The 27981-nt window shown below is 38.1% G+C and overlaps 1 protein-coding gene across 1 annotated transcript; it reads left to right on the top strand.

The window, feature by feature from the left end:
* Window positions 1–2016: 2016 nt before the first annotated feature.
* Window positions 2017–27981, top strand: si:dkey-16j16.4. Its single transcript, XM_027168405.2, has 5 exons — window positions 2017–2770; window positions 16916–16997; window positions 18223–18665; window positions 20331–20384; window positions 25648–27981. Exons 1-5 carry the CDS (start codon window positions 2702–2704, stop codon window positions 25771–25773), a joined length of 774 nt encoding a protein of 257 aa, XP_027024206.1. The 5' UTR covers window positions 2017–2701; the 3' UTR covers window positions 25774–27981.

A 27981-nucleotide genomic window follows, 5' to 3' on the forward strand; every position in this document is an offset into this window, starting at 1 on the left:
AGTTAATCATTTTGCAATAGAATTCAAAGATGAATTGTAAGTTAAATCTCATTCATCATCAAAGTGTTGGGCTATTTTCAATGTAGTCATGAGTTTCCTACATTACCCACAATGCCACTTGCTGCATTCCAAATAGATTAAGTGCATTTTCCAGAGTTCTACATTCCAGTGCTTCCTCTTGAAAAAACATGTATATATAAAGCAAGGTTATATTTGTAAAAAGCAAAATAAAACATACATATACATAACTATTTTATTTACCTGAATTACTTCTGTTCAATTACTGATTAGAAGCAATGTATAAAATGGGTCATGTCCTGTATCTTCTTTATGCTTAGTTAAACAAAACTGAGGAATTGAAATGGAATTAGTGTTAAAACACCTTTTCACACGACAAAAACTACATTAAGTAAAAGTTTTGCAAAGTAGTAAATGACACAAAGGGAAACATTCACGACATTTTTGCTCTGACAACAGAAAAATACATCCATGACTAGGAATACTGAGTTGTTTGACCATTTCATTGCACCTTCCCATGTTAGGCTTTTTTTTTCTTTCTGAGTTCCAAGTACAATAGATTGCAGAATTAGCCTTCAGTTCATCTCTGTCTAAGAGTGATGCAACTGCACTTTAGTCTATCTAGCTTTCTGACCTCTTTATCTGTTCACTCAGCTCCTAAATCTTGTAGTTCACAGACTGCTAACTGAGTCAAACATTTACATACCTGTCATTTAGGTGACACCCTTATCCAGAGTGACTTACAATTTACAATTTATACAGCTGAGCAAATGAGAGTTGCTCATTGGCCCAGCAGTGGCAGCATGGTGAACCTGGGATTCGAACTCATGACCTTCTGATCAGTAGTCCAACAGCTTATCCACTAGGCTACCACATCCCCGTAATATAGCCATAATGTAGTTTAGTGTTGCATTTTGGTATTCTGAGTTAAGTATTTAAAAATGGTCAGTAAGAAAAGAAGCTGTTGTTTTGTTTTGGAGCTAACAGTGATGTCAGAGTGGCACATAATTGCTAAATTCTATACTATATGGCTAAAGGTTTGTGGACACCTGACTATCACACCCTTTGTGATGTGACCCATACTCAGAATTTGTTCTCTGCATTTAACCCATCCAAAGTGCACACACACAGGAGTGAACACACACCCGGAGCAGTGGGCAGCCATTTATGCTGTGGCGCCTGGGGAGCAGTTGGGTGGTTCGGTGCCTTGCTCAAGGGCACCTCAGTCGTGGCCGGCCAGAGATTCGAACCCCCAACCAGGAGTCAAACTCTCTAACCATTAGGCCACAACTTCCACTTTGCTGTAATAATCTCCACTGTAATAATCTCTAGTGATAAACCTTCCCCTTCTGGGAAGTTTTATCATTAGAGTTTTTGAAACATGGCTGTGAAGATTTGTGTTCATTCAGCCACGAGAGCATTAGTGATATCGGGCACTGATGGTTGGTTTGGGTGTCAAATGTGTTTCGGTGGTGTTCAGTTGGATTGCGGTGCAGGACATTCGTGTTCTTTCACTAAATCTGTGGTAAACCACGTTGTTGTCATGGAGTTGCTTTATGCATTGTGGCATTGTCATGCAGCAGCTGGTTGGAGCTTGACCCCTTAGATCCAGTGAAGGGAAACACACACACTGGCACCAGATAAGGCAAGAATCAAATATGGATGTGATGTTCAGGTGTAAACAAAGCTTGGGTCATATATTGTGACTACGCCAAGAAACAAATCAGCACCAGACTCATTAAACACGCCACAAACATTTCACTATATATTTATATATTGTAATTCAGAGTCCACTTTTCCTTTAAGAAGCCTCTCCATTACATTATAATGTTGGGATTGGGAGTTTCTCACGAGCCCTTTAAGAAAAACAACACGGTGACGTCACAGTGCCAGGAACCAATAGCGATTCAGGAACGGGTGAGCTGGAGAAAAGTAGTGTGTGTGTGTGTGTGTGTGTGTGTGTGTTTCTCCCGTAAGCGCCTCTGCCAGCGCGCGTGCGTGCGTGTGTGTGTGTGCGTGTGCGCATGGTTGTATGCATGTGCGTGTGTGAGAGAGCGAGAGCGCGCGTGCGTGCGTGAGTGAGTGAGAGTGTGTGTATATGTGTGTGGGTGTGGGTGTGTGTGCGCTCGTGTCACGTGAGGGAGTGATGTATGGATTGCGAGTGAAAAAAATAGAGCAAAATATGATCACAACTTTTTTCGGAAGTAGTTTTGTTTTCAGGGCAAATTTGAGCTTCGGATAGGTTGTTGCAAGGATCTTCAAACACACACACACACACACACACACACACACGCACACACGCACACACACACACACACACACGCACACACACGCACACACACACAGTCCGGCTTGTCACACAAGATCTCCTGCAAAAGTTTCCCATCGGATCTGGGGGTTGAAGATGTCCTGCTAAAAGGAGTTTCCAGCTCATTTCTTTGTGCTGCTGCTGAAGGCCATAAACAGGAAGAACAATCCGGGTTGTTGTGATCCATCTCTGCTCTGCTTTCTCTTTGGGTTTCCTTTTAATATCTCTGTTGCAAACTGATGATCATCTGGGTTCATAGATGATCTATGAGCTGAATGTCTACTCCATACTCCAAGCATGGACGTGTTGAGGCAGAAGTTTGAATAGGAGCTTAAAAACAAAACATAAAGAAAGAAAGAAATCAGGATCATCAGCATGCTGAAGACTTTAACCAAAAAGCTTAGAAGACATTCCCTCAATGAAATCCACCCTTTTCAGCTTAAGGTAAGTAAAAAAAATACAGATTGTTTTGAGCAATTACGATGCTTTGGCCTGACAATTTAACTTTCTGCAGTCTTTAACTGTAATCCATATAATCCATCCTTTTTATTATTGGGCATATTACTATTAAAAAAAAAGTGTACAATACTTTTTCAGTTACTTACTGAAACCATACACCTTCAAATAAACAAACTGCTTTTCCTTGCTTCTGTAGTGGTGCAATCAAGGCTGCACGTTTTTTGATGTATCCCTTTAAAAATATAAGCATTAAGGCCACATTAAAGATTTACTTTAAAAGGTAAAGCTCATATACCTTCCCACGTTAAAGAAACAACCCCTGAGAAACCCAGAAATGAAGACCGGTCTAAATGGGTACCTTTATTTTTGTTAAAACAAAAACAACTCTTTATCCAAATTGTCATTCAATTTGACATTATTTCTATGCGTAACCATTTAAATAGTTTGATAGTGATTCTATCACTGTAAGGAAATCACACACTCCACATTTAACACAATAGGATATCAGTTTGTAACTACAGCACAAACATTTAGGATTTTTTTCTCAGTTTAATAATAATAATAATAATAACAATAATAATAATAATAATAATAATAATAATATTGCTTTACACAGTGCAAGTAGCTACTTAAGCATTAAGCTTGATTTGGCACATTACACAATTGGTCTAGCTCCTAAAAAAACAGGTATCTGGAGACCCCTTCGACTATACCAGTAACCATCGAATGCACAAGCCTACACACATAGCACTATTTCAAACAGTTTATCTATTTATATCAAGCTATTCTAAATCCATCACCGTATTTGTGTAAAGAGCAAGCTCCGAGTGGGTTGTATTTTCTTTTGAGAGGTTATATTTTATTTCATCTTGCCTCCTGCTCGCTCTGATTCTGCGAGCTAATTCTGACGTCGGGATAGGGATGGAAATCTTTATGTCGACCCGCTTTCGGCGTGAACACTGGTGACTGGTGCACAAGGGAAACAGACCTTATTATGTTTGATGCTTTTAAAGAAAATGGCTGGCCTGGGGTTGGTACATTCTGCCTTTTCCAAAATGAAAGCCATGGCTCAGTTTTACCAAAAAAAAAGCCTTTTTAAATTTTACTCTTATCCATTTGCTCCACCCCTGAGTAAATAAATGACCTTCCAGGTAGATGTGGTTTGTGTATGCTCTGGTGTTGCTGGAAAAGTGAAACACATGCACTTCATGGCCGATTAGCTATGCGTGCCATCATGATGGAAAGTGGTAGGATGCAGCTGCTCAGGGCCTCTTCGGCCCATTGTAGGATGTGTTTGCACTCTTCGTGCCATCATGAGGGTGAGAAACATTGGCTAGCATTGTCATGCTTGAGCCTGCTTTGCCCTAAATGTCAATAGCTGCGTCATGTTTGAGGGTCATAGCTGTGACTATTAATGTTCTGCTTTTCTGCACAGATGCACATGATCCATATACTTTATTGATCAAGAACCTAGATAACTATTCTTTGGAAATAAACTCAGAGGAAATAGAACCATATAAGAAACAATAATGAATACATGCAATTTTGCCCACGGTCATTAAAAGTTAATGATGATTGATTGCGCTATGTGTGTGTGTGTTGGTGTGGTGGTGTTAGAACAGGTTCTGGTTTAGACTTTTAAGGGTGTGCCATGTGTACTAGATAGGTCTAGAAAATTTTCCAAAATTTTCCAGAGCGTGCCTGAGCACACCCAGACTAACTCAGAAAGAGCTTGGTGATAATGTGATGATTATAAAATAATGAAAAATACTTTTACAAGCTTTACAATGCTGTGACTTATTAGAACACCTGCAATCCTGATCACACTAACAGTCTGTACTGTATGATATTTATTATATTGTTCTTGGAGCTCAGTGTCACCATATGTAAAGCTCTGCATTTACAACATTTAGTCAGACTCCGTTATATAGAGCATCTTGCATTTTATTATTATTTTTCTTAAGGAACTGAGCAATTGATGGTTAAGGGCCTTGCTCAGGGGCCCAACAGTGGCAGCTTGGTGGTCCTGGGATTTGAACTCACAGCTAGACTTCCACATCCATTGTTCATCAAACAGACTGTTGTGCATCATCTAACTCTTGTGGTTTATTCCATAAATTCAGTGAAGTTGAAGAGTTAGAGCTGTGTATTTTCTTTTTTCTGGAGTGTTATTGGGGTATAAATTATACTGAAAATTGTACAAACACGGCCAAAACAGTGCTCTCTCTCTCTCTCTCTCTCTCTCTCTCTCTCTCTCTCTCTCTCTCTCTCTCTCTCTCTCTCTCTCTCTCTCGCACTCACACTCACACACACACACACACACACACACACACACCACACACACTGCATGGTAAACTGCATACTTTAATTGTAAACAGAAGATTATTCCACTTTATTACACACCACTTACTCTAATTAGTTCTTTCTCCACTAAATTCTAAGACAGGGACTTGATATGGTAAAGTTTGTGTTGAAAGGAGCCTCCAGTGTCAATGGTCTGTAAAAGCCATTTAAAAAAAAACTGTTCCTTTAATTTTTCACAGGAAAGCCTTCAGGGTGGAGTGCTTTGTGGTTTCACAGTAATGTGAAAGCCTGCTTCTATTTTTTTCCCCCTCATTTACATCTAATTTGTGAAAAGGCTTCCATAGAAACATTAGTTAACAATCTGTCCTAGCTTGTAATCTAGACTAGAGTATCGGTACATTATTATTCAGTTATAGCGGTTTAATAATGATTGGTTGAACTTATGAGATTATTTGCCTTCAAAGTAGATTCAGAGACAAAATAAATATCCAGAAAATATGATGTTCTGGTTTTTAGCTTTTTTTGTAGCCACAGTTACATAAAACGTCACATTAATGTCTGGTGAATGTCTCATAAATAGCTAAGACGAGTATCTTTAGTCATATTGCCATGCTGGAGTGTTGGATATTTGAAATATTTGATTGAACATGTCAAAGTTCATTTAATACGAGTTTAACTAACAATCACATTTGGGAATGCCAGCAGTATTAGCTCTTGCTTTGGAAATGTCTCTGTTTATATGTTGGAAATGCTGATTATTTGGGAGGGTTATAAAACAAAAACCAGTGAATGCTTGCCCTGCTTCAAGGATGACCCCTTGGCTTACACTAATGAATACAATTATGTTAATTGGAGTCCATGGTCATGCCAAGCATAGCTTTGGTGTTGTTAGTGGAGAGCTGACGAAGGCCACACGTCTCTGTGTGTATCGGATTTGATCCAGTGCACACGAATGAATTCCCTACCAAAGACTAGCTCTGTAATCATAATTTGTAGGAGTGTATCACACACATAACACATGCACTGCTGTGATCCTACATGCCAACGTTTACCCGTGGCACCAAATCGGAAAATGTAGAGCGCTTGAGCGTGGGAAATGAATTTAAAACATGTTTAAACATAGATATGATTTCTCATATTCATACTTTCACTAATTTGCTTTCTCTTTCTTGCTCTTGCGTTTTTTTTGCAAAGCAGACATGCTCGGATACATGTTTATCATTTGCCTTCCTGTGTTTGTTTGGGTCAGTGCACTCTAGTCATTACTGAGAAAACCCACAATGGATTTGGGACTTGCTTACTAGACAGAATATAAAGTCCAGATTTCCAAATTTCTTCCAGGCTTGACCTGACAAACATTAAACCTTCCCATGGACAGCATTCTGACCTTACAAAAGAAAGAAAGGACAATTTTGAATAGTCACATTTGAAGCATTTGCTCTCTGTGATGTTTAAACGAAGGCCATTAAACTATAATATGAACGTTAGGGACAATTTCAAGCTGGTGGATGATATTTTCGACGTTGCTGGGAAACTGGTTAAAGTGTCATGAAGCTTGTGAATAACTGGCAGGGCTTCCCACTTAAAATGAGTGTGTTCATTGTGCTGTGAATCCTACTGGCACGCAACATGCAATTTATGAAATGTTTGCTTTTACGCAGGCCAGGAGGAAAAGGATGGGACTTTCTAGCCAGTGATTATTACCATTCTGGTTAAGGAATGCTGGTTCGGAAAGTGAATCAAAGTCATATCCAGTCACAGGGGGAAAATGTTATTAGTAACGATCGAGAAGGAAATGTTGAGCTTATGTTGTGTTTAAGATAAATCTGGAGATTAACCCTGTATTAATGTTAATGTTATAACTAGAATTAATCTCTTGGTTATGCAGTTAAACTCTTTCGACCTGTTAAAGAAGATTTTTTAAATTATTTTTATTTATTTATCTGTGTCTCCACATAAGGATAGGTTCCCTTTTGATTTTTTGCCCCTCTCATAATGTCTCAGGTAGTTTTTCCTTGGCCTCATCATCTCAAGCTTGCTTGTAAAGGATCATTAAAATTTTATAATTTATAGTCTGTATTTTTTCAAATCAAATTGAATATTAATGATGAAAATTAAATGTAGACATGTTGCTTTAAATAACCAGACTCTTGTTAGTTACAATACAGTGTGAAACTGTAAATGCTGTAAATAGCGTGCTGAGAAGTGGAAAACAACCACCTTCCTTTTTTTTTTTGCTGGTTCACGCTTCTTTAATGAAAACATGTTCATTGTTTTATTCCAGTATTTACTCTTGATGTTATTGGAGCTAATGACGAGGTGGTATGATATCACAATGTTATCGCCCTGAAGTGGATTTTTCATATATACAGTATAAGATATTCATTCAAGTGTTTCATTTCCTTATACACCAAATCAGTATGTCACCACAATTCTTTTATTTATTGTATACATCATTCCATCGTTTTTATCTGTTTATAGTTGCATTTAATTATTATGGAATGTCTGTGGAACAAGTTGGTTCCTGTTATCACTTATGTTATAGCAGATATAATCAGCAGTTCCAACACCGGGCTCTTTTTTTCCCCCCTTTCTATCAAAGGTAAGCCAAAAGCATCTTTAGGTTTTCTTATTTCGGAAAACTTCAAGGAACAGCATGACCACTGAAAGCAGAGACTCCTTTGTTAAATGTAAAATAAAGGTCTCCTTACACACATCCTAAATAACCTTTGAATATATAGAGCTATACAAGTACCTGGGAATTAGATGGGTGTTTTAAATACAACAAATATGTGATTTGTATCAACCAATCAGAAAATATCAAGAATTCAGCAGTTTTGGGTAGAAGATTGAGCTGTGGCAGATTGTGAATATATGAACAGCTGACTTTATTGGTGCAGAGGAAGCCTGATTTTAGTGATAAACATCTTGACTTGTCGGCTGGTGATTTTAGTTTACACAAGACACTAAACAAGAGCTGCTGTATTCCATTTCTTGAACTCCTGATTATGAAGCATTGTCCTCTAAGTATGATTTGAATGTATGTTATAAGAATATGCCAATTATTAGACAATTATCAGAAGGTTTATTCCCAGGGGCTTGTACAGCAGACATCTAGCCTGAACACAATATAAACAAAACATTGTGATGAGACATTTGTTTAAGATTTATGGAAGGAGTCTCCAGTGTCAGCATCTTAGTTTAAAACATCAAGAAAACTGCAGGTTTAGGCATTTGCATTTTAATTTTTTAACTCAATTCATTCCTGTTGCCATGATCACACCAATCATCAACTCCTACAGACACACACACACATTTGCCTTAGTGGCAGAATTGCGTTTGATTCCAGAATGTTCAAAGCATTAATGTCTCTGACACAATTGTAGGTATATAATTCTCTCTCTTGTTTGCAAAATCGTTTACAATATAATGTGCTGAAGTCATCAGTGTTGTGTGTGTGTCTGTGTGTGTGTGTGTGTGTATGTGTGTGTGTGTTTTCAATATGACTGTTAACTGCCAAGCAGGAGCTGACCCTTGACCACTGTCACTTCAGTTACTCCTACTGTCCGCTGTTATCCTTTTTATCCCTACATCCACACGTCTAACTTTGTCCTGTTTAACCCATGACCATTTTTATTACATGAGACGAATCACTTTAAAAATCTAAACACTGTCTGCGTATTTGGCCCTCATTTTTCTCCAAACATAGCTAGGCAATAGAGTACACACAATACTGCACAGCTACATACATGAAGAGTGAGTTCTTTATTCTAGTACACAGAGTAACTGGGTAAAATCCTTTATTAACATATAGTCCTTCATATTATCACATTATAAGTCATTAAGCTACAGGAAAATACAGATTATGTATCCTGTTATCAGATGCTTATACCTCTTGTTCTGAGGTAGTTTAGTCACATTTAGGGCCTTTGTTTCTCGATCACCTCATGGTAGCTAGCTAGCTAGCGCTAGTTTTCTCATGTGTGCCTTTGAAGTTTTCTCTCTCTCTCAGTCTGTAGAGTAGAAAGCAGACAAACGTATTAAAATGACAGAACTGTATAGTATTAGTAGTAGTTTATCTTATAACATAAATGCAGATGATTATAAACATCCAAATCAAATCACACTGAAAAATACCTTCAAGGTTTAGTATTCAAAAGCATGCTAATGTAAACAGTGGAAATTCCAGAAGAAAATTAGCTTTAGTTATGAAGAATGAATCCAAAATGGCTTCCGGTTCACTATGTATCCTCACTACACTGGCTACCTAATTAAAAGTGGAAATTGTACATCCTTCCTCAGAATACTTAAGATGGATACGCTAAAATAATCAGACTGTCTGAACATAGACAATTAAACTCAAACTCTGAGGAGGAGGTAAACAGAGGAGAACACAAAACACTGTAATTATCCTAAATATGGATAACACAAATGAAAACCTCTTGTTATTTCCTACCGGTAAGAAAAAACAGAGAGCACGGAGAGCGCAGATAAAAATGAAAGCTTGATCCGAGCTATCCGATACCCATCCCAGCTATCTTCACGTCTCTATAGCTTGATACCAGGCTACTTACCCCACACAAGTTTCCTTCTTGGATCTCATTCTTTTGCACATTAGAGTGTGATATGTGAATGTGCTTTTACTGTGGATGTGTTATTTTAGACTTGGCAGGCTGCATAGTTCCTTGCGAAAACTTGTATTCATGTCTTTAGCTTTCTTTATTTTTTTCACAATTCCATTCTTTTACTGTTAGCAAACAACATCTCAAAACCAACCAACCATCAAAGCAGAGTGATGTTGAATTCACAAATGGGATTAATCGAAAGGTGTTGATTAATTTTTTTTTAACAACCGCTCTGACGGTAGTTTATATTATTGCAGTTTTTATATTATTGTGATCTGTGTGGCCAAAAGTTTGTTGACACCCCACCCGAGCATCCACATGTAGCTCTTCTTCAAACTTCTGCCAGACATTTGGTAGCACACAATTGTATAGAATGTCTTTGTATGCTGTAATATTACAATTATGCTTCACTTGAGCTAAGATCCACAAACATGTTCCATCATGACAATGCTTCTGTGCACAAAGTAAGCTCCATTAGGATTGCCAAGGTAGACCTCAACCCCACTGAACATTTTTGAGATCCCAGACTTCCTCACCTGACATCAGTGCCTAATCTTATTAATTCATCATCATTCACAACCACACTCCAAAATCTAGTTTAAAGCCTTCTTAGTACAGTAGCGAGTGTTATAAGAGCAAAAGAAGCAATAAATCTGCAGTAGGGTGTTAAAAAGCACATATGGTGTGATAGTTCGATGTCCACGAACCTTTGACCATTTAGTGTGTCGTGTCTATAATACATCTTACATTTATATAGGAAACAGGAAACATAAACAGAAGATGATGAAGTTTCATGTGAAGTGATGTTTATTTAGCATTTTGGAAAGAGTCTTCTGTTTCTGACATGAGAAAGTTTTCCAGACAGACTTGTTGGTAACATGTCAAGTTTTCCTAGTTACTTGTTGGTAACATGTCAAGCTGTATTTTTTCCCCCTGTCATATTAACTTTCAGCGATGCTCATGAAGGGATGACTGTTTCTTGGGAAAGACTTATTTCACAGATGCTTCACAGCATTAAACATAACTATGACCAGATCAAAAATTATGACATCTAATTTTATAATAAATTATTAATCAAATTTGGATTACATAACAGCACATCCATTTACACTGTTTCTCTTTGTTACGATGCGTTTATTTGCAACAAATGTTTACAAAAATTACAACAGTGAAATTATCCCCTTTGTTTCTGTCTGCCACATAGACGTTTGGAACAGAAAAAAGGGTTTTCAGTTGAACTCTAAAGACAGCTGTGGAAAAGGAAATTGGAAAAATCCAGTCCAGTATGAGCTAAAACAAGTTAAGGATTACCATGTGAGACACTCGGAGAGGTTGAGAACAGCCTCTTCTATGGCTTTCTGAATTTCTACAGCACACGTTAAGCTTAGCACAGGGTTCGAGCTGTGCAGAAAGAAGCAGAAAAAAAAAACATGTTTCACTTATTACTCCCTCCACCTCATTCCTGGATATTTATAAAGACCAAAAAAGTGTCTGTAGGAGTTTTTCCCTAGTGTGTGGCTGGCGTGATGCGCTGCAATGTGTATCAACAGATGTTTTCCCAGATATCGAACTTAAATGCTAGCATAGCAGTGCATCACATGATGCACGTGAAGCATTACACTAGATAATCTCTCTGTGCTTGTCAACAGTAACATGATTGCCATCACAGCAAATCAGCCCTCAGTGCAGTGAGCCAGTTCCCAGGCACGTACACACACCGTGACCTTGTGCAGAGTTCTTCTTACTGTGGGAAACCTTACACCCCCCACCACCCCACCCCGACAACCTCTCGTATGCTCTGCCTGTGCCACAGCACTCTTTTTCCACAGTCTGGAGATGAAATATAGACAGTGCAGATGTGTAGAGATTGGAAGAGCTCCTCTTTAAGTTAGTGGCTTTGATTCACCATTGAGTAAATGTGAATAAAATGGATGTTTGTATTAATTTGAAGGTGAGCTAAGCACTGTGTTTAAGAATAATAGAAAAAATGGGGAAAGGGTAATTACATAAGTTGTTAATTTTAAGCGAACTAAGCATATGGAGCAACTTGAAAGGTTAATAAAGGTTAAAGCTCTGACAATGTTTTTTTTTTTTTAAATATTTTTTATATTCTAATTTTTTTTGCATTTTGCCACATTGTACTTATTGTTTTTTCATGCATCGCTTACATTAATAAAGAGGAACTAAAGAAGAAAGAGGACACACCTTCATTCTCATGGTAATTTTCTGTTTAATCAGTCCATCCAGGATTTTCTAGCAGAATCTAGCAGAAACTGTGACATTCACAGGAACCTGCGATATTTTTGAAAATTACTGCAGAATTTCCAGATTTGGGCCAAAGGAGTAATTTGATAGCCACCATTCTCATTCAGCCTGAGTACTCTCCGATGTGTTTCCAACATGAGAAAAGTAATCACAGAAAGTAATTACACGTGTCTTTACAGGTAGTAGCTTGAAATTTTGGCAACTCAAGTAATTTTCTGAAAAAAATAAATAAATAAATTCTCCGCAAGTGGAATAAACAAATTTAAAAATCAAGCATTTTAACTGCAACAATCAGGAAAACCTCAGCATAATCATGAACGGACTGATTTACCTGTAATGTATTTGAAGTGATTTTTATAAGGTTATCGATGGGTATCTCAGTATATATACAACTAAAGCACATGAACTCCACCTTAAACACATTTACGGCAAGGAATTTTGTTCGACTGGAATTTTACAGATTGATTAAACAGCAAACTTTGCATATAAATCTAAAAAATTGATGTTTTACAACTGCTATAGTACTCACAAGTCATTTATTCAATACAGATAAACATGTTTATTACTTCTGCATTTTTGTGGGTTTTAGTTTACTAGGAAATTGTAACATTTAGATTGTGGTGACAGCTCAAGAAAATTCACGTCACAGTCTCTGTTACTGCTGACTTTTATAATACTCGATGTACTACAGACTATACATAAGGAATAAATACAGTTTAACAGGCTATATGTGAGGAATAAATGCAGTTATATGGAAATGTTCAAGTAAGGGTGTTTTGCAGCCCAATGTGAAGCAAAGTTACTCTTACCACCTAAAGTCTTTTAAGTTCATTAAGTCTTTTATGCCTATTGCACCATCATGTAGGTCATATACCACATACCCAAAGTCTCCATACACAGCGGACTATGTAATGTATGACAGCCCCGTGTCAGATGTGCTGTCCAAGTCTTTTTAAAATTGTTAATAAGTTTGGCAACAGTGTCATGTGAGTGTGTGATCATGCCATGTTTCCTGTTGCAGTCCATCCCAACCGTGCAACAGCTTCCTGATTCAGCCCTGAGAATAATTTCAGTAATTTATTTGGTCAGAGACATTCTTAATACTTCTTACTTTATAATCTGGTATAATTTCACATATAACTAAGTATGAAAGATGTTGGAAGACAATCAACAAGACACGATGAACAAGTATTCATTTCTCCAATGCGAAATGTTGTGGAACGTCACCTGTTCCCTAACCTGAAAATTTTTTTTCTCTCTTGAAGTTAATATGAAAAAAAAACGCTACTTTCCATGTTCCAGAGAAACTACAAATAAAATATTTATTATATGTATAAAATAAGATACATTTAACTCATTCTGGATAAGGCGTCTACCAAATGTTGTAAATGTAATTAAAAACATCACCATATATAGATAGAATTTTATCATGCAAGTCACTGTAGTTTACTTTAATTTATTACAATGTTCACATTCCATGCAAACCATTAAGTCTACAGTATTGTCAAAGCTGCTGATATAGCAAAAGAATCAACATCATCTGACCAATCAGAATGGAGAATTCTGAAAATGACTGAGTGTTTGATAAAGCAAGAGATCCGTCATATAGAATGTGATCTCTATAACCAACTCTAACAACTCAGGCGTGAATTTATAACCAAAGCAGCTTTTGAGTCATTTACTGATGAACTTAGGAGTGAAAGTTGCAGTTTACAAGGTCAACATAGTCATGGCTTGTTTTCTCCCATCTGGGGATTGTTTCCTGGGAAACTGGCCTCATGGCTTGGAGAGAATTTGCTTGTCAGTGGGTTGTGAATGTGTCCGACGTAGTGTTTGAGTCTTTACCTGAATGATGGGTTGCATTGATGTACAACTGAATGACACCTAGCTGAATATAGGTGAAATATATTTGGATTATGATTTGAAGTTTTTTCTGTAGCATGAATGGTGGGAGTTTTTTTCTCATTGTTTTTTTATTTGGTATTATATTATTATTAACTTGTAATATTGCACCATTTTTAGTGTGATAGTACTGTTTTTAGTGCAATCAAACCTCAAATCTCTCAGTTCTTTCTCGCACTTGTTTCTCATCATTTGGTGGAAACTTGGAAACTCACTCTTGCAACACTTAAATCTCCGTCACCCTTTTTCACGGCTTCGTGCTTGGATCGGCTTTTACCTCACTTGGCAGTTGCTTTTGATAAAAATGTCTGTCAAATATTTGAATGTAATCTTTGTTCTTCGTTAAGAGCTTGCTCAACGTCTCTACGTAGTATTTCCTTACAATTCTTTTCCTTCTTTCGGGTCTTTTACAGCTGTAGTGATTTAGATAGAAATGGGAATATTGTAGAAGAGTGTATTAGTTTTCAGATAGTGAGTGTCTTAAATAAACATCAACTTACCTTCTTCATGCTGTTGGATTTGTTCACAAAGTATTTCAAAATTCTACTTGTGCATCATTGTGTAAGTAAGGAAAGTAACATGATGGAGCTCTGGAATAATCAAGAGCAATAAACAGTCATTTCCTCATCAGCCTTCCTTCCTCCTCTCTCTCTCTCTCTCTCTCTCTCTCTCTCTCTCTCTCTCTCTCTCTCTCTATCTCAAGACAAAAAGCTTCAGCTTGTCATGTTACAAAGAAACCCAATATGCAAAGTTCTCTTTTCATATGGAGGAAAACGTACAACTCCGCGTTACAAGCACTGACACTGGAGACTCCTTCCATGAATCTTTAAGAAGTGTCAATTAATGTCAATTGAACGAAACGTTCCTGTATCAACATTGTACATTGCTCCTTGTTTATTAATAGTCATCTATTAGCTGGAACATTTGCTGTACAAGTCCCTGTGAATGAGTTGTTACTATAGAAACAGTAACGTATTAGAACAAGAACATTAACATCGTCAGACCAATCAGATTAGAGAATTCAAGAACATAGTTACCACATAGTGGTAAGCTGTTATTGTCTACACAGTGTACATAAGGAGGCATTTCAATGGAAGAGTGATAAGTGGTAAAGGCTTAAGACCGTTCCTCTGTCAGAGCTGACTCTCTTTAGGCCCCTGGACTTTGCTTGTTTCCTTACAATCCTTCAAGCACAAGAAAGACCCATTCTTGCACAAGAAAGACCCCAAGTTTCCCTGCTTTTCGCTCTCCCTCTCTGCTTCGTCTTTCTGAGTCTCTTTCTTTCCGGCATTTTCACCTCCTGTATGCTCAGCAAGAGGCTATAGAGAGAGGTGTGTGTGTGTGTGTGTGTGTGTGTGTGTGTGTGTGTGTGTGTGTGTGTGTGTGTGTGTGTGTGTGTGTGTGTGTGTGTGTGTGTGTGTGTGTGTCTGTATGCTTGCTTGAGAGCAGATGGCAGCTGGTTGGCTTGGATGAGGCAAGGTAATTACTCTGCACTGGGTTACTTAACTCTTTAGGAGCCGTCTGTTGTTTTTCTTGCCCCCTACTCTCTCACTCTCTCCCTTCTCTTTCACTCTCTCTGAGGGGGTTTTACTATTAAAGAAGCAGATTTGGCGGAGGAAAGGAACCTATCTTGCAGCACGTGTTTTTACAGCAGTTTAGCTGGGTGTGACTCTCCATCATTGCAAGAGTTCCTCATTTTGAATTTGTTGTTCGTGTTTTTTTTCTGACATTTAGTTGGCAAAACTGTCTGCAGCATATTTATTTATTTATTTGTTTATTTAAATATTTAAATATTTACTAATTTTCAGATTGAATTTGCCCCTTGAATTTTTTCTTTTTTGTGACCCCTCTTTTTTGGTGGACCTTTTTGTGGCCCTTTTTGTCCCCCCCCAAAAAGATAAAAAAAAAATTATTATTATTATTATTATTATTATTATTATTATATATTATAATAATATTATTATTAGCCAAAAATTTATCAAGAGTAACTCCACTGGGTATTATGGTGACGTGTAGCCCCGTCACGTGTAGCCCCGCCCCCAAAACAAGCAAAATCAAAAATTTGCACAACATGGACATGTGACATATCAAAACACTCAGCACAATGAGGGGAACTGCCCCACAGGTATTCTGCTCACGTCATGTGGGGCAGTTCATGTGGGGTCACATCATGTGGGGCAGTCACGTGACATCACGTGAAAATAAAAAATTTGCACAACATGGACATCTGACATATCAAAACACTCAGCACAATGAGGGGAACTGCCTCAAGGGTATTCGGATCACGTCACATGCTCATGTCCGCTCGCCTCAAAAATTAACACTGACCCTTATGTCCACTCGCCTCCAAAAAGCACCGGCCTTTGTGAATACTTGCACCATCAAAGCCAACATCAAGTTTGTTGCGACGAACTTTACAAATCTAGTTTGTCTTTACTCTATTACAAATGTATACTTTAAAGATTTAGTCCCACTATATGGTCTCACCAGGGAGTGTTTTTCTTCTTGCTACTGTTGACTCTTGGGTATCTAAATCTACAGCTGGATTTTAGTAAAGTTGTTTTGTGCAGTGTCTAATGTCAAAATTGCATTTCAAATAAAATGCAATTGAATTAGTCAACGTGAGCACATCACATTATTTTCAAGATTCTAAGGACTGCTCTCTGTGATACTGGTTAATGTGCGTCAAGCATGGAAATGCAGTGTAAATACAACACCAACGCTGCCATTTATTTATTTATTTATTTGTTTGTTTGTTTGTTTGTTTGTTTGTTTGTTTATTTATTTATTAAAAACCTCCTTTTTTAACTTTTATTAAAAAAATATCTGGATAATTTCCAGCTGGGTCCCTTAAGTCGTTTCCGATGTCATGAAAAGCTGTGCTATGTTTTCATGCAACAGAGTAGAGAAACAGATGTGAGGCTTTAAGAGGCATGGCATTTACCCACAAGCGCTTTTTGTGTTAGGATTGCATTATCATAACTTGCATATTGGACGAGTCATGAGGTCTGTGTGTGTTGCTTTACAAACACAGATTTCCTACCATGGCAGTGAGGACGGCGGAGAGAGCGAAGATTCTGAAGGAGAGAACCAAGAGTTGGCACAGATCGACCGAGGTGTGTATGTGTGTGTATGTGTGTGTGTGTTTGTGTATGCAAATGTCTGAATTTTTATAATTTTTCGTTTTTTTAAAAAACACACTCATACTTTTCTTTTTTCTTTGGGTACCACATCTAAACACATACTAGAGTGTGTGACATACAGACTTATTAAGGATTATTTTCATTTTGACCTCAGCTGAATTTGGTCCACATGCAGTGTTTTCAACATTACAGCATTATTCATAGGTACACATGTAGATGTAATGTACTCAGCAATACACTACATGCAAGACAAAAGCACATGTAAAGTGAAAACAACGCTCTTAAAAGTACATTCCCATAATAACACGTGCCATTGATGTCATGCTAACGCTCACTGTCCACTTTAATTGGAACTCTCTTTAACATCAAACCTCAGAAATGGGAAAATATCATCACTTTGACCCTGGTATATTTGTTGGTGCCATAGAAGGTGGTTTAAGTATCAGGAACTGGAGACCTGGGATTTTTACGCACATCAAACTGTATATGTTACACATTATGGGACAAAACAAAACTATTACAGGCAGTTATATGGCTGAAACACATCACTGGTGAGAGAAGCATCAAAGAATTACTAGACTGGTTTTAAACTGACAGGAAGTCTACAGTAACCCAACTAACCACTCTTTACATCCACAGTGAGCAAAAATGTAACTCAGAACATGCATCACATCAAACTCTGAACGGAAAACCTGGCTGGCTATTTTGAAGAAAGTGGCTAAAGTGTTTATTTTTTTCTGTAAAGCCAGGCCTAACTGTTAGCTGTTACTTGTATTTATGTGTTAGGTAAGCAGCAGGGGAAGAAGCTAACGCTAATGTTTACATTATTTAAGTTTTTATTTCCAGTTAATTCCATATCTCTGGTGTCGATAAAATTCATTAAAACGACTAGGATCCAAAGCAGTGTTGGATGTTTTGTGTTGGATTCATGTATGTGTTCAGCCAGCATTATTAAACATTCTGTACAAATTCTGTTTCTGTACAAATTCTAAAAAAATAAATAAATAAATAAAAATAAATAAATATTTAAAAGAGATACATCATGACCCCAATTGATTAGAAAAAATGATGCATAATTGAACGCATGTGAAAACTTTGAATGGTATCTTAAGGGTCATCAAGGTATGTATTGTGAAACTGTTTGGTTCTGAGAATAAAAATTAAAATCGGATTAACCGATGCTCGTTTTGTCTTCCAGAACGCCGCAGGAACTGTGTTTTAACTCCTCTGGCAACCAGTCAGCAGCCTAATCAGGGCTTACTTTCTCCCAGCCGTGTTTGCCGTGTGCGGTTGCTACTAGAGCCTTCCATGGAGCGCCATAGCTCTGAAGAGGAGCTTGAGCGTATAGCGGGCATCGCAAGCTCTGCCGGTGCCGATGCAGGATGCAGGTGGCACAGACACGGCGAGCTCAGCAGCACCTCCAGTGACGAGGAGGTGAAGGACCTGTGTGAGCCAGGTGCTTCCCCTAGCCCTGTGCTGTTCAGCTCGTCTCCACCTCGAGGCCTCAAACCCACACACACCTCTACACGAATACACAACAGACCCATAATCCTCAGCCACTTCGAACAGCCCACAGTGCCATACTGGAGACATCGGAGAGAACCCGGGCGTCCGAGTCTGGACCTAGAGAAGATGCAGCAGGTCTGACAGCACTTTTTATTGTTTACAGATTAACTTTGTCATTTCTGTGCATTGTTTATGCTGGAATTGCATTACAAACACTATACAGTAGATATATATTTGTCTTGTAACATGGAGGGATTAATAGTAAATGAGTTAGTTATTCATTTTTAAATGTGAAATTTTAAATTGTTCTTGTTTTTGAACGTATGCATATATATCAGTTTCCACTGCTGCTTATTACACTTCGTGATGTTTCAGAGTACAGCTCTTTGTATCCTGGATTTGAAAAGGTTCGCTCTCACTCACACACACACACACCCCAACATTCTCACATGAGGCCCTTGTGCCAGCCACCTCCAGAGAGAGGAACGGATGACAGATGTCACTTCACCCCTCCTTGTTCTGTTTCTGTCCCCCTGAAGCCAAGCTTGTGTATATATGTTTGTGTGTGTTGGAGGAGTAAAAAAGGACAGAGAAAAAGAAGAGGCAGACATGTTTAATATTATTTGGACAGACTGTCAGAGTTTTCCTAAGATGAAGAACAGGCTGTATGGGAGAATACAGTTGAGGGTTTTGAAGGAGGGAGGAATAGAGAGTGGTATCATACGGAGGGCCTCCATATGTCCCAAGGTTTCTGTGGTGAGGGCAGATTATAAGAGACAGCGGGGGCTTTGAGTGTGAGTTCATGAACGCCTGCTCAAGTGGAATAGGCGGTGTTGGATAGCTGCTGCTGAAGGAGCTGCCAAAAACTTTTCATTTTTTAACCCTTTGAAATTGCTTTCACATATTGTTTTCTTTCACCCATGCCAACTTTATTCATTCTGTATCCTTAGAGCATGGCATGAGTCATGATTTAACTGCCGGAAATTTATAAATTTATATTAGTGCTGAGCTTTGTATTTTACTGCTGGAACAGCTGTTCTGTGTTAGGATATTATTCCACATTGGGTCAGTCCAATTTCTCTATATTACAATAATCCATACAGACCAATCCTAAGGACATGCGCAGCTGCCCATGTGCAGCACACATGGCCGAGGTGTGTGTTTGGGCTTCAGAAATGGTTTAGATGACAGATGATGAAACCAGATTCGATAGTTAAGGGAGCTTTTCACATTTAATTATTGGGTAAAGCTAATCTTTTATCCAGATTGCCTTTCAGTTAAAGACTAAGGAGAAAAGTTGAGCAGTTGATGTTTAAGGGCCTTGCTTGTGGGACTTATTCATTTACAAGCATTTACTGTTAATATGATGATAAAAGCTATCACAGAATCCATGACGTGTCAGAAAAGTGTGACACATTTAATGCTTTTGTCATAGCGGCCAAACTCTAACATGTTTTTAGCGACAATTGCATAATGTAAAGCGTAATTTCATTGTTAGATTGCTCTGGTAAAAGTGGTAGTCTGTACATACGCCCAGCAGCATCTATAGACAGTAGACACTATACTATCTCCTGCATTGATTATGGAGTCATGAATTTTGACATTTTCTTTTGAGATTTTTCATGGTAACCTTCTCTACCCAAACAGCAGATTAGCAACAATGCTAATGTTTAAGATGATTTGGAGTACTGCTGAGGGCCATGACTGGTGATGCAGGAGAATATAGGACAGTCTACATGGGAATGTTGTAAGCCTGGATCTTATCAGTGTCATTATTTCTGCTTTGGTTTTGTGTTTCAGAAAATGCTCTTGAAAAAGAATTGTGGTGGGAAAACAAGGACAATCAAGATCCGGGTAAGTGTGCAATATGAATACAAAACGAATACAAGAGTCTGTGTGAACTAGTTTAAAGGCTAGTAATGATATTAAAGTGGGTATGGTTTAGCTGTATAATAATATACTGTAATATGACATCATGTTTTGAAAGTGCTGTTTTGGAAAATGGTTTCTGAAATATGCAGTTTTATAGTGTTAGATTAACATTCCTGCTAGCATTAGCAGTGAAGGATATGAACATTTAAAAAGATGGTTAAAAAATCCCCTCAGAAATCTGATCAGTTTAGCTCATGTTAGCTGATTGGATCTTCACAGAAATCCTGTCTGCATCGTTGTTGGATTGTGTTAATTGTGTTGAACTTATGAACACTTATGAACTTACAAACCTTTACAGAAATATTAAGTTAGTACATATGAGCTAGCATGAGCAATGCAATTTATGATCATTGATTTCTAATGCTGCATTCGTCTTGTTAGCTACCAGTTTCCTTTCCTGTTTATAGAGTGACATAAAATCAACATGGCACACTGAACAGTGTAAAGTCCCTCTTCTCTGCTATTAGCCTATAGCAATATTGGCTTTAAATCAATTAATTTAGAGAGTCAGTATGTGGTTAAATATATAACACTGCTATTTGCTAATGGCTGCTGGCTAGCCTGTTGCCCAGCTACTCGCTGTTGTCCACTACAAGAACGTTTGAAATTCATCGCATATCCAGTGTCTCAGGTTTTTACCGTAATAGTGTTGTTAATATAGCTTTTTATTAGCTTCATGTACACTGACAGAGCAAAACAAAAAACATGTCTTTGAGGAGACATCCATGTTTATCCCTCACATCACATGAAACAATTTTTTTTTCTTTTACAATTTACAAGAAAAACTTTACCCCTTACGAGCTTCCACAAACACAACATGACTTAAAAATCTAAGCATGAACACAGTCAACTTATATTAACTAGCCGATTAGAATTTGCAGGGAAACTTATAAATACGATTTAAAAATATCCTCAGAAATCTCATCATAAATACTTATCTTAGTGAGCCGGATATTGTTAGAAGTGATGATCAGATATCCAGTCAGGTCAACTATAGCTAGCTGGATAGCTGAAGCAGTGAAGTTATGAACATTTAAAAAAAGTATATCCCAAAATTTTCTCAGAAATCTTGAAAAACTAACTTATGGTCGCTATCTACCTAGAACTAGCAATGATAACAAAAATGTATAAATATGACAGAGAGTCAGTGCCTTGCGTATAATATTCACCCCATCACTTTTCCAATTATTACAACATAGAATTGAGACTTAATTACCATTTGATTTCAACAATATGTCCAAAATTTAAAAGTGCAGAATATGTTATTTGTTTTTGTAATTTTGACACAAAGGTTAATTAAACTTAAAGCATATGTATTCACACTACTGGGACAATAAATGGTAAAATCACCTTTGGGTGCATTTACATGTATAGCAAATTTGCACATCTGGATGCTGTTATTTTCGACCATTCTTCTTCTGAAACATCATAGAGACTGTAACCTGAGCTCAGTATTGAACCAGGGAGCCTCGAGCAGTGAGGTGGCAAGTTCCAGGTTGTAACACTACAAAATGTTGAAAAGTTTGAGGGGGTGAAAGCTTATGCAAGGCATTGTATTGGAATGTTAGTGAACTTCTATATTTATATTTATACATTTAAAAAACTTCCCTATGTAGCTTCAGTGACACACCTACTCTGACCCACTCTGAGTCATTTCTATATATGGACTCTGTAACACACCCACATTTCATTTTCTGTAATCCAATCTGCACATAGACCTTATTCCTTACTTAGAAAAAAACCCATCATGATCAATATAATTCATGTCCAGGACGTGTGTTTGAATTTCTGTTTTTTTTTTTTAGTCTGTGTGTAACTCGAAGCCATTTGTTTCTGCTAATTAGGTTAATACATAATTGTTGCTTAATAGGTTTTCTCCTCTGTGCATTCAAGAACCTGCAATCTGTCTACAAGGGATTGAATGTCCCTATTATTTGATTAAGGTAAAGAGGAGAAGAGGAGTGAGGCATGTCGAAAGCCCTGGTGTGTGTGCGTATGTGTACGGATGAAGTCATTTTCCTTTTATAGAGCACCTTCTGTTGCAGGATCTCCATGATCTGGAGAAAATCATAGAGAATAGGATAGAGACATTTTTTTTCCCCCTGCTTTTGACTATCTTGCCTTCTTGTTTTCAGCCAATGCTCTTTTTATATCTTGTCCTTTACCCTTCTCTGCAGTATAGATTGCACTAGTATCTGTATCTTTCATTCCCGGTCTCCTGCTTACTCTTGTACCTATTTATTTCTTACTTGTCACATATTCAGGCCTCTTCCGTCTTATTTCTTCTGGATCCCGTTTACGATAGATTCACCTGGTCTTCTTTTTTTCAGGCTGTGGTGAAGGTGAAAGTTGATAGAGGAGGGTGTAGTGGCTACCAAGGGTCCCATTAGACGCAATTGTCATTATCATGGGGGCTGAGTGTGTGCCTCTGGAGTTGTAAAATGGAGATCTAGGGAACATGAGGGAGACAAGGAAAGGAAAGAAGAAAAGAAAAGGGTCATCTGTGGTTGAAACTGGAGCACATAAACACTCTCTGTCAAGAATGATACTCAGCTTGATCAGATGTGAAGGGTAGTGGGGGTTAGCATTTTCCCATACTATGTTCTAGTTATAGAATAGGATGTTACTTAAAGAACATAGGTAGAAGGAAGCATAATGCTGAAAGTAGGTTGCTACATTTTCTCTGTATTTACAGCTATGCATGATCAAATCAGATCCAGTAGTATAAGCAAACACAGATTGAATGCATTCTGTTATAAGGTACATTTGCTTCCTCAAAAAAGGCCTTCAGTTGGTCTCGCATAGATTTTATTATTAAGAGCGAAACTTTTCCCACAGGCACGAAAAATGGTTATTTGAAAGGAAAAGAGTTTGGTTGTGTGCTGTATGAGTTCACACCACTTCTCTCTGCTAGTGGTTTTGGCTGATGCCATACTGAGACACTCATATGCAAAACATGTTAACTTTTACTTTCATTCCTTTTCACTGGAACTTGATCTGCCCACACCTCTTCTCTTAAGCCCTGTAATGTGTCTCTAAGACTCTCGAAGGCTGTTTCAGGCACGACATAAGGATTCGACCTTGCGTAGGTGTGTATATGTGATATGGGCTCGAATTTGTGTTCTCTCTGTTGCCACAAAGCTTAAAGCACACATCTGAATTTGATGTCTTTTTCTTCTATAGTTTATGATTGATCTTTACTCGACCTTAGAGAGCCAAACTTGTTGCTCCCATGCATAAAGCAATCTCCATCAAGACATGATGTGGTGTGGAAGAACAAGTGTTCTAATTGATCTTGAATGCTGATTTGCCCATTTAGCCACAAGCTAATTTAGGAAAGTCTTTATTATAGCCACATATAATTTACAGTGGAATTCTTTTCTTCACATATCCCAACTGAGGATGTTGGGGTCAGAGTGCAGGGGCAGCTATGATACAGAGCTCTGATACTTGCTCAAGCGCCCAACAGTGGCAGCTTGGCAGTGCTGGGGCTTGAACACTGATCCTCCAATCAACAACCCAGAGCCTTAAGCTCTTGAGCCACCACTGCCCCATTAGTTAGTGAAGTCAGGTACTGATGCTGAGTGAGGAGGTCTGGCACTTCATTCCAGAGGTGTTCAGTGGTGTTGCAGTCAAGGCTTTGTGCAAGCTGCTTGAATTCTTTAACTCCAAGCTTAACATATCATGACTTCATGTAGCTTACTTTGTGGAGAGTTGCATTGTCATATTGGAACAGGTTTGGGTCCAGTAAAAAAAACAAACTACAGCATACGAATACATCCTATACAATCGTGTGCTTGTGGCAACAGTTTGGAGAAGAACCACATATGGGTGTAATGGTCGGGTTTTCACAAACTTTTAGCCATATTGTGTACCTTTCAATTATACATCAGCTATTCTTCTAAATAGATTATGTTGTGGAAGGAGCCTGTTTAACAAAAAAAAAACAGTCAATCTGGCTAAATGTTTCTAAAACCCTGCTTAAGCCTGATTTCCTCCCACATTCACCTTCAATCTTTGATGAAATTGTTGGATAGGTATTTGTTATTGTGAAATGGACATAAGAATAATGAATTCCATTTGGATTACTGCTATCAAAATGTCCACAATGCTTCTGCTTGTGTGACTTCTTATTTTCACTTCTGTTTTAAAAGCTAAAACTATACATATGCTTAAAATATTGCCCCCCCCCCTCCTCCAACACATAAATAAATAAATGAATGAATAAATAAAACCAAACATATTTTAGAAATCATTCATCTGAATTTTGGTGCAGTTTTGCCTTGTTGAGGTTCATTTAGATCCCTGGTGAAAATTTCCTGCCTTGTGGTCAGAGAATATTATCCATAGGGGATTGTTCCTGATTTCAAAGAAGGAGCAAACATAACCCATGATCTCCAACACCAAAAATGGCTGGAGAAAGTATTGTATCAGGGCCAAATCACACAAATCCTTTCCTCTAAGGGAGAGAAGTAGTTCAGAGTTGCTAATACCAGAAACAGGTTTTTGGCCATGGAAAGGAGAAGCAGGAGTTTTATAGTGGGCTGCCGTGCTCAGATGAAAAGTGGTGAATGTACAAAGTATTTTTCCAATTACTGACTTTGCTGGCCAAAAGTGCATTTCACATAAAATAACTGAGGGTTTGCCTTTTCTGTTTAAAAAGGGGTACAGATTTAATTTGACCTTATTTGTCTACTTTGTCTTAGTAGTTTCAGTTTGTATTAGCATGAAATCTGTAATCACTACTCAAATACACAAAATTCCCTCTCGGTTCTTAGATATCCCGGCTGGTAAGGATTGGAGAAGATTGGAGTTGTTGAATATTTAGTCTAACAAAGTAATAAGCATTGTCCATGGTGACCTCCTGAGCAGCAGTGAATAGTTCATAATGGTCAGTGTATCGAATACTTATTTGTTCCACTGTATAGGACTGAAGGTCATACTTGTATTCTGAAAAACATTGAATAAAGAGTACATGTTTTCTTAGTAACCTGTAATGAAAGATAAGGCTCAGGATGAATAGTTTAGCTAATACCCAGGCTAGGTAATTATGGTTTAGCTAATGCTCAGGCTCAGGAAGGATTGTTTTAGCCATTAACTCAGAGGAAGGCGGTTTCCTTTTCTCTGCTGCTTGTTGTAACCTGTTTAGCTTTACTATATTATTCATTTCTTCTTTCCTTTACAGAACCTGACCGGCACTCGTCACCCTCCCAGATACTCTTATGATCCCTCCATTTTTGCCTTTCGCTCTCTGAGCACCGCCCCTCCGTGCAGTCCCCTGCTCTCCACCGAGGAGCCTCCATGTGCTTGAGGGAAGCCACTGGACTTTAAGATGAAACAGCACAGAATGTTGGACAGCACATACTATTTCTCATATTAGGACAAGGACAGTTTTATTATTCTTTTCTTTAGCAGGGTTTGAACCCAAACAAAGTGCCCAAGTTGACAAAACAAGAAGTCCCAAGATGTAGAGGAGCATCAGGGAATTGGGTGATGTTGTTTTACCCTTACTGGCTGACTGACCATATCTCAGGAAAATAATCCTTTAACACTTTCTACACACATACGGCCATGGTCGCTGTATTAGTACAGAGCCACAACAAAAAGATTAATTCTGCTGAAACTGCATTTTGAATAATTTTATGGTTCTTGAATAACCCCACACATCTGGCTATTTCCTGATATTCAGGTATAGTTATTCAATTGCCATTGTACTATGTGCATCTTGCAGAAAGGCTACACAGAGAGCTTTAGGCTGAAAAGGAAATGTGATGCAGCGTGATTTGTAATGTGAGGATGGATTTTATTGAAAGAATGGATTTTTTTCCCCCTTTGGCATAAAAGGTACAGTATTACTACAATTGTTACCAGAGAGGCTGAAAGTCTACACTTCCTTGCACTCGTAATAATCAAAAATTAATTAAATTCCTGTAAACTCAATATCAATGGGTTATCATTGTCTGCCATAGTGCTTGCCTGATTTGTACTGTTCACTGACAACAAGAAGGGGAATAAACAAGGAACCCTGGTACTTGTCCAGATTTAGTCAGACCAAAGCCGGTTTTACACTATGCGATTACAATGGCCTTTTTAATTACTTCATCTCATGCAATAGATGATCCTAATATATTTTTCCTGAACTATATACAAGACTGTGCAATAATGTGTATAAGTTAGTTTATATGCCCAAAGTCATTAAATAAAATAACTAGGTTCTGCTATGGGGGGGCACGGTGGCTTAGTGTTTAGCATGTTTGCCTCACACCTCCAGGGTTGGGGGTTTGTCTCCAGGGTTTCCTCCGGGTACTCCGGTTTCCTCCCCCGGTCCAAAGACATGCATGGTAGGTTGATTGGCATCTCTGGAAAATTGTCCATAGTGTGTGTGTGAGTGAATGAGAGTGTGTGTACTGCGATGGGTTGGCACTCCGTCCAGGTTGTATCCTGCCTCGATGCCCGATGACGCCTGAGATAGGCACAGGCTCCCCGTGACCCGAGAAGTTTGGATAAGCGGTAGAAAATGAATGAATGAATGAATGAATGAATGAACTAGGTTCTGCTTACATTATCAATCAGTATGATGAGAGCTCATGCAGAAAATGGGGTCATGGGTTTGGAAACATTATTCAGAGTAAGCTAGGGGTGATGGGGATACCTTTTCACATAGATTTCACCATTGCCACTAAAGTATTTGGAGCGTTCCTGTGAGTTACACATTAATATGTATTACCTGTTGGAGGGTTTTAGATGAGCTGCATTTCAGCACAGAGATTTTAATGCAAATAACTTGTATTGTCTGCCATCGTAGGTGACGACGGCACTAAATTTGGTCCTGCACTCAACTGATGACCAAAGGATTAATGTGATTTAATGTTTGTGTGCAACAGCACAATAGGCCAAAATTGTACAGCGTAAACCCGGCTTACACATGTGAATCTGTCTGATCCAGCGCAGGTTAAGGTCAGAGAATGTACTCCGTGTTATGTGCCTAATATTATGGAGATGCAGGATAGATGCACCTTTACCACGTTTGAATGTTTTGGACCACGTACCAAAGTCAATACTTAATACTCGTCATAATTCATCATTACCCCTTTCCTGGGTTAAGTCTAAATTCTCTATTGACATTACTCTTTCACTCTTGAATTGTTTTGGTAAAGAACAAACACAATGTTGGATATGAAATACGTTTTGAAACAGGTTTTGTTTCAAGTTTTTTGCATATGTAATTGTGTAGGTTTTAAATATGTTAACTATGTACTGTATTGATTTATACCTAGCTTTTCAATGAATGTAGCCTACTCTTGTAGTGGTCGATATAAGTGTAGGAGAGCTACAAGGAACGTTTTGTTACTGGTTCCACACTTTTAATCTAGTTACCCATTCAGATGTATCCACGCGGAATGAATATATACACCTGCCGGTCGAACAGTACCTACACATTTGTAACGTAAGAAGATTGTAGACTTTTTTTTTGCGCCATGTTCCAGTGAGATAAATAAATGTCTCTTGGCTCCAATAA

Source organism: Tachysurus fulvidraco, chromosome 12 (assembly GCF_022655615.1).
Source record: "Tachysurus fulvidraco isolate hzauxx_2018 chromosome 12, HZAU_PFXX_2.0, whole genome shotgun sequence".
Classification (NCBI taxonomy): domain Eukaryota; kingdom Metazoa; phylum Chordata; class Actinopteri; order Siluriformes; family Bagridae; genus Tachysurus; species Tachysurus fulvidraco.

Coding starts and splice junctions, on each gene's coding strand:
- si:dkey-16j16.4 (XM_027168405.2), top strand. CDS start 2,702: ATGCTGAAGACTTTAACCAAAAAGCTTAGAAGACATTCCCTCAATGAA. Junction 2,771..16,915: donor TCCACCCTTTTCAGCTTAAG/GTAAGTAAAAAA, acceptor TTACAAACACAG/ATTTCCTACCATGGCAGTGA. Junction 16,998..18,222: donor GTTGGCACAGATCGACCGAG/GTGTGTATGTGT, acceptor TTTGTCTTCCAG/AACGCCGCAGGAACTGTGTT.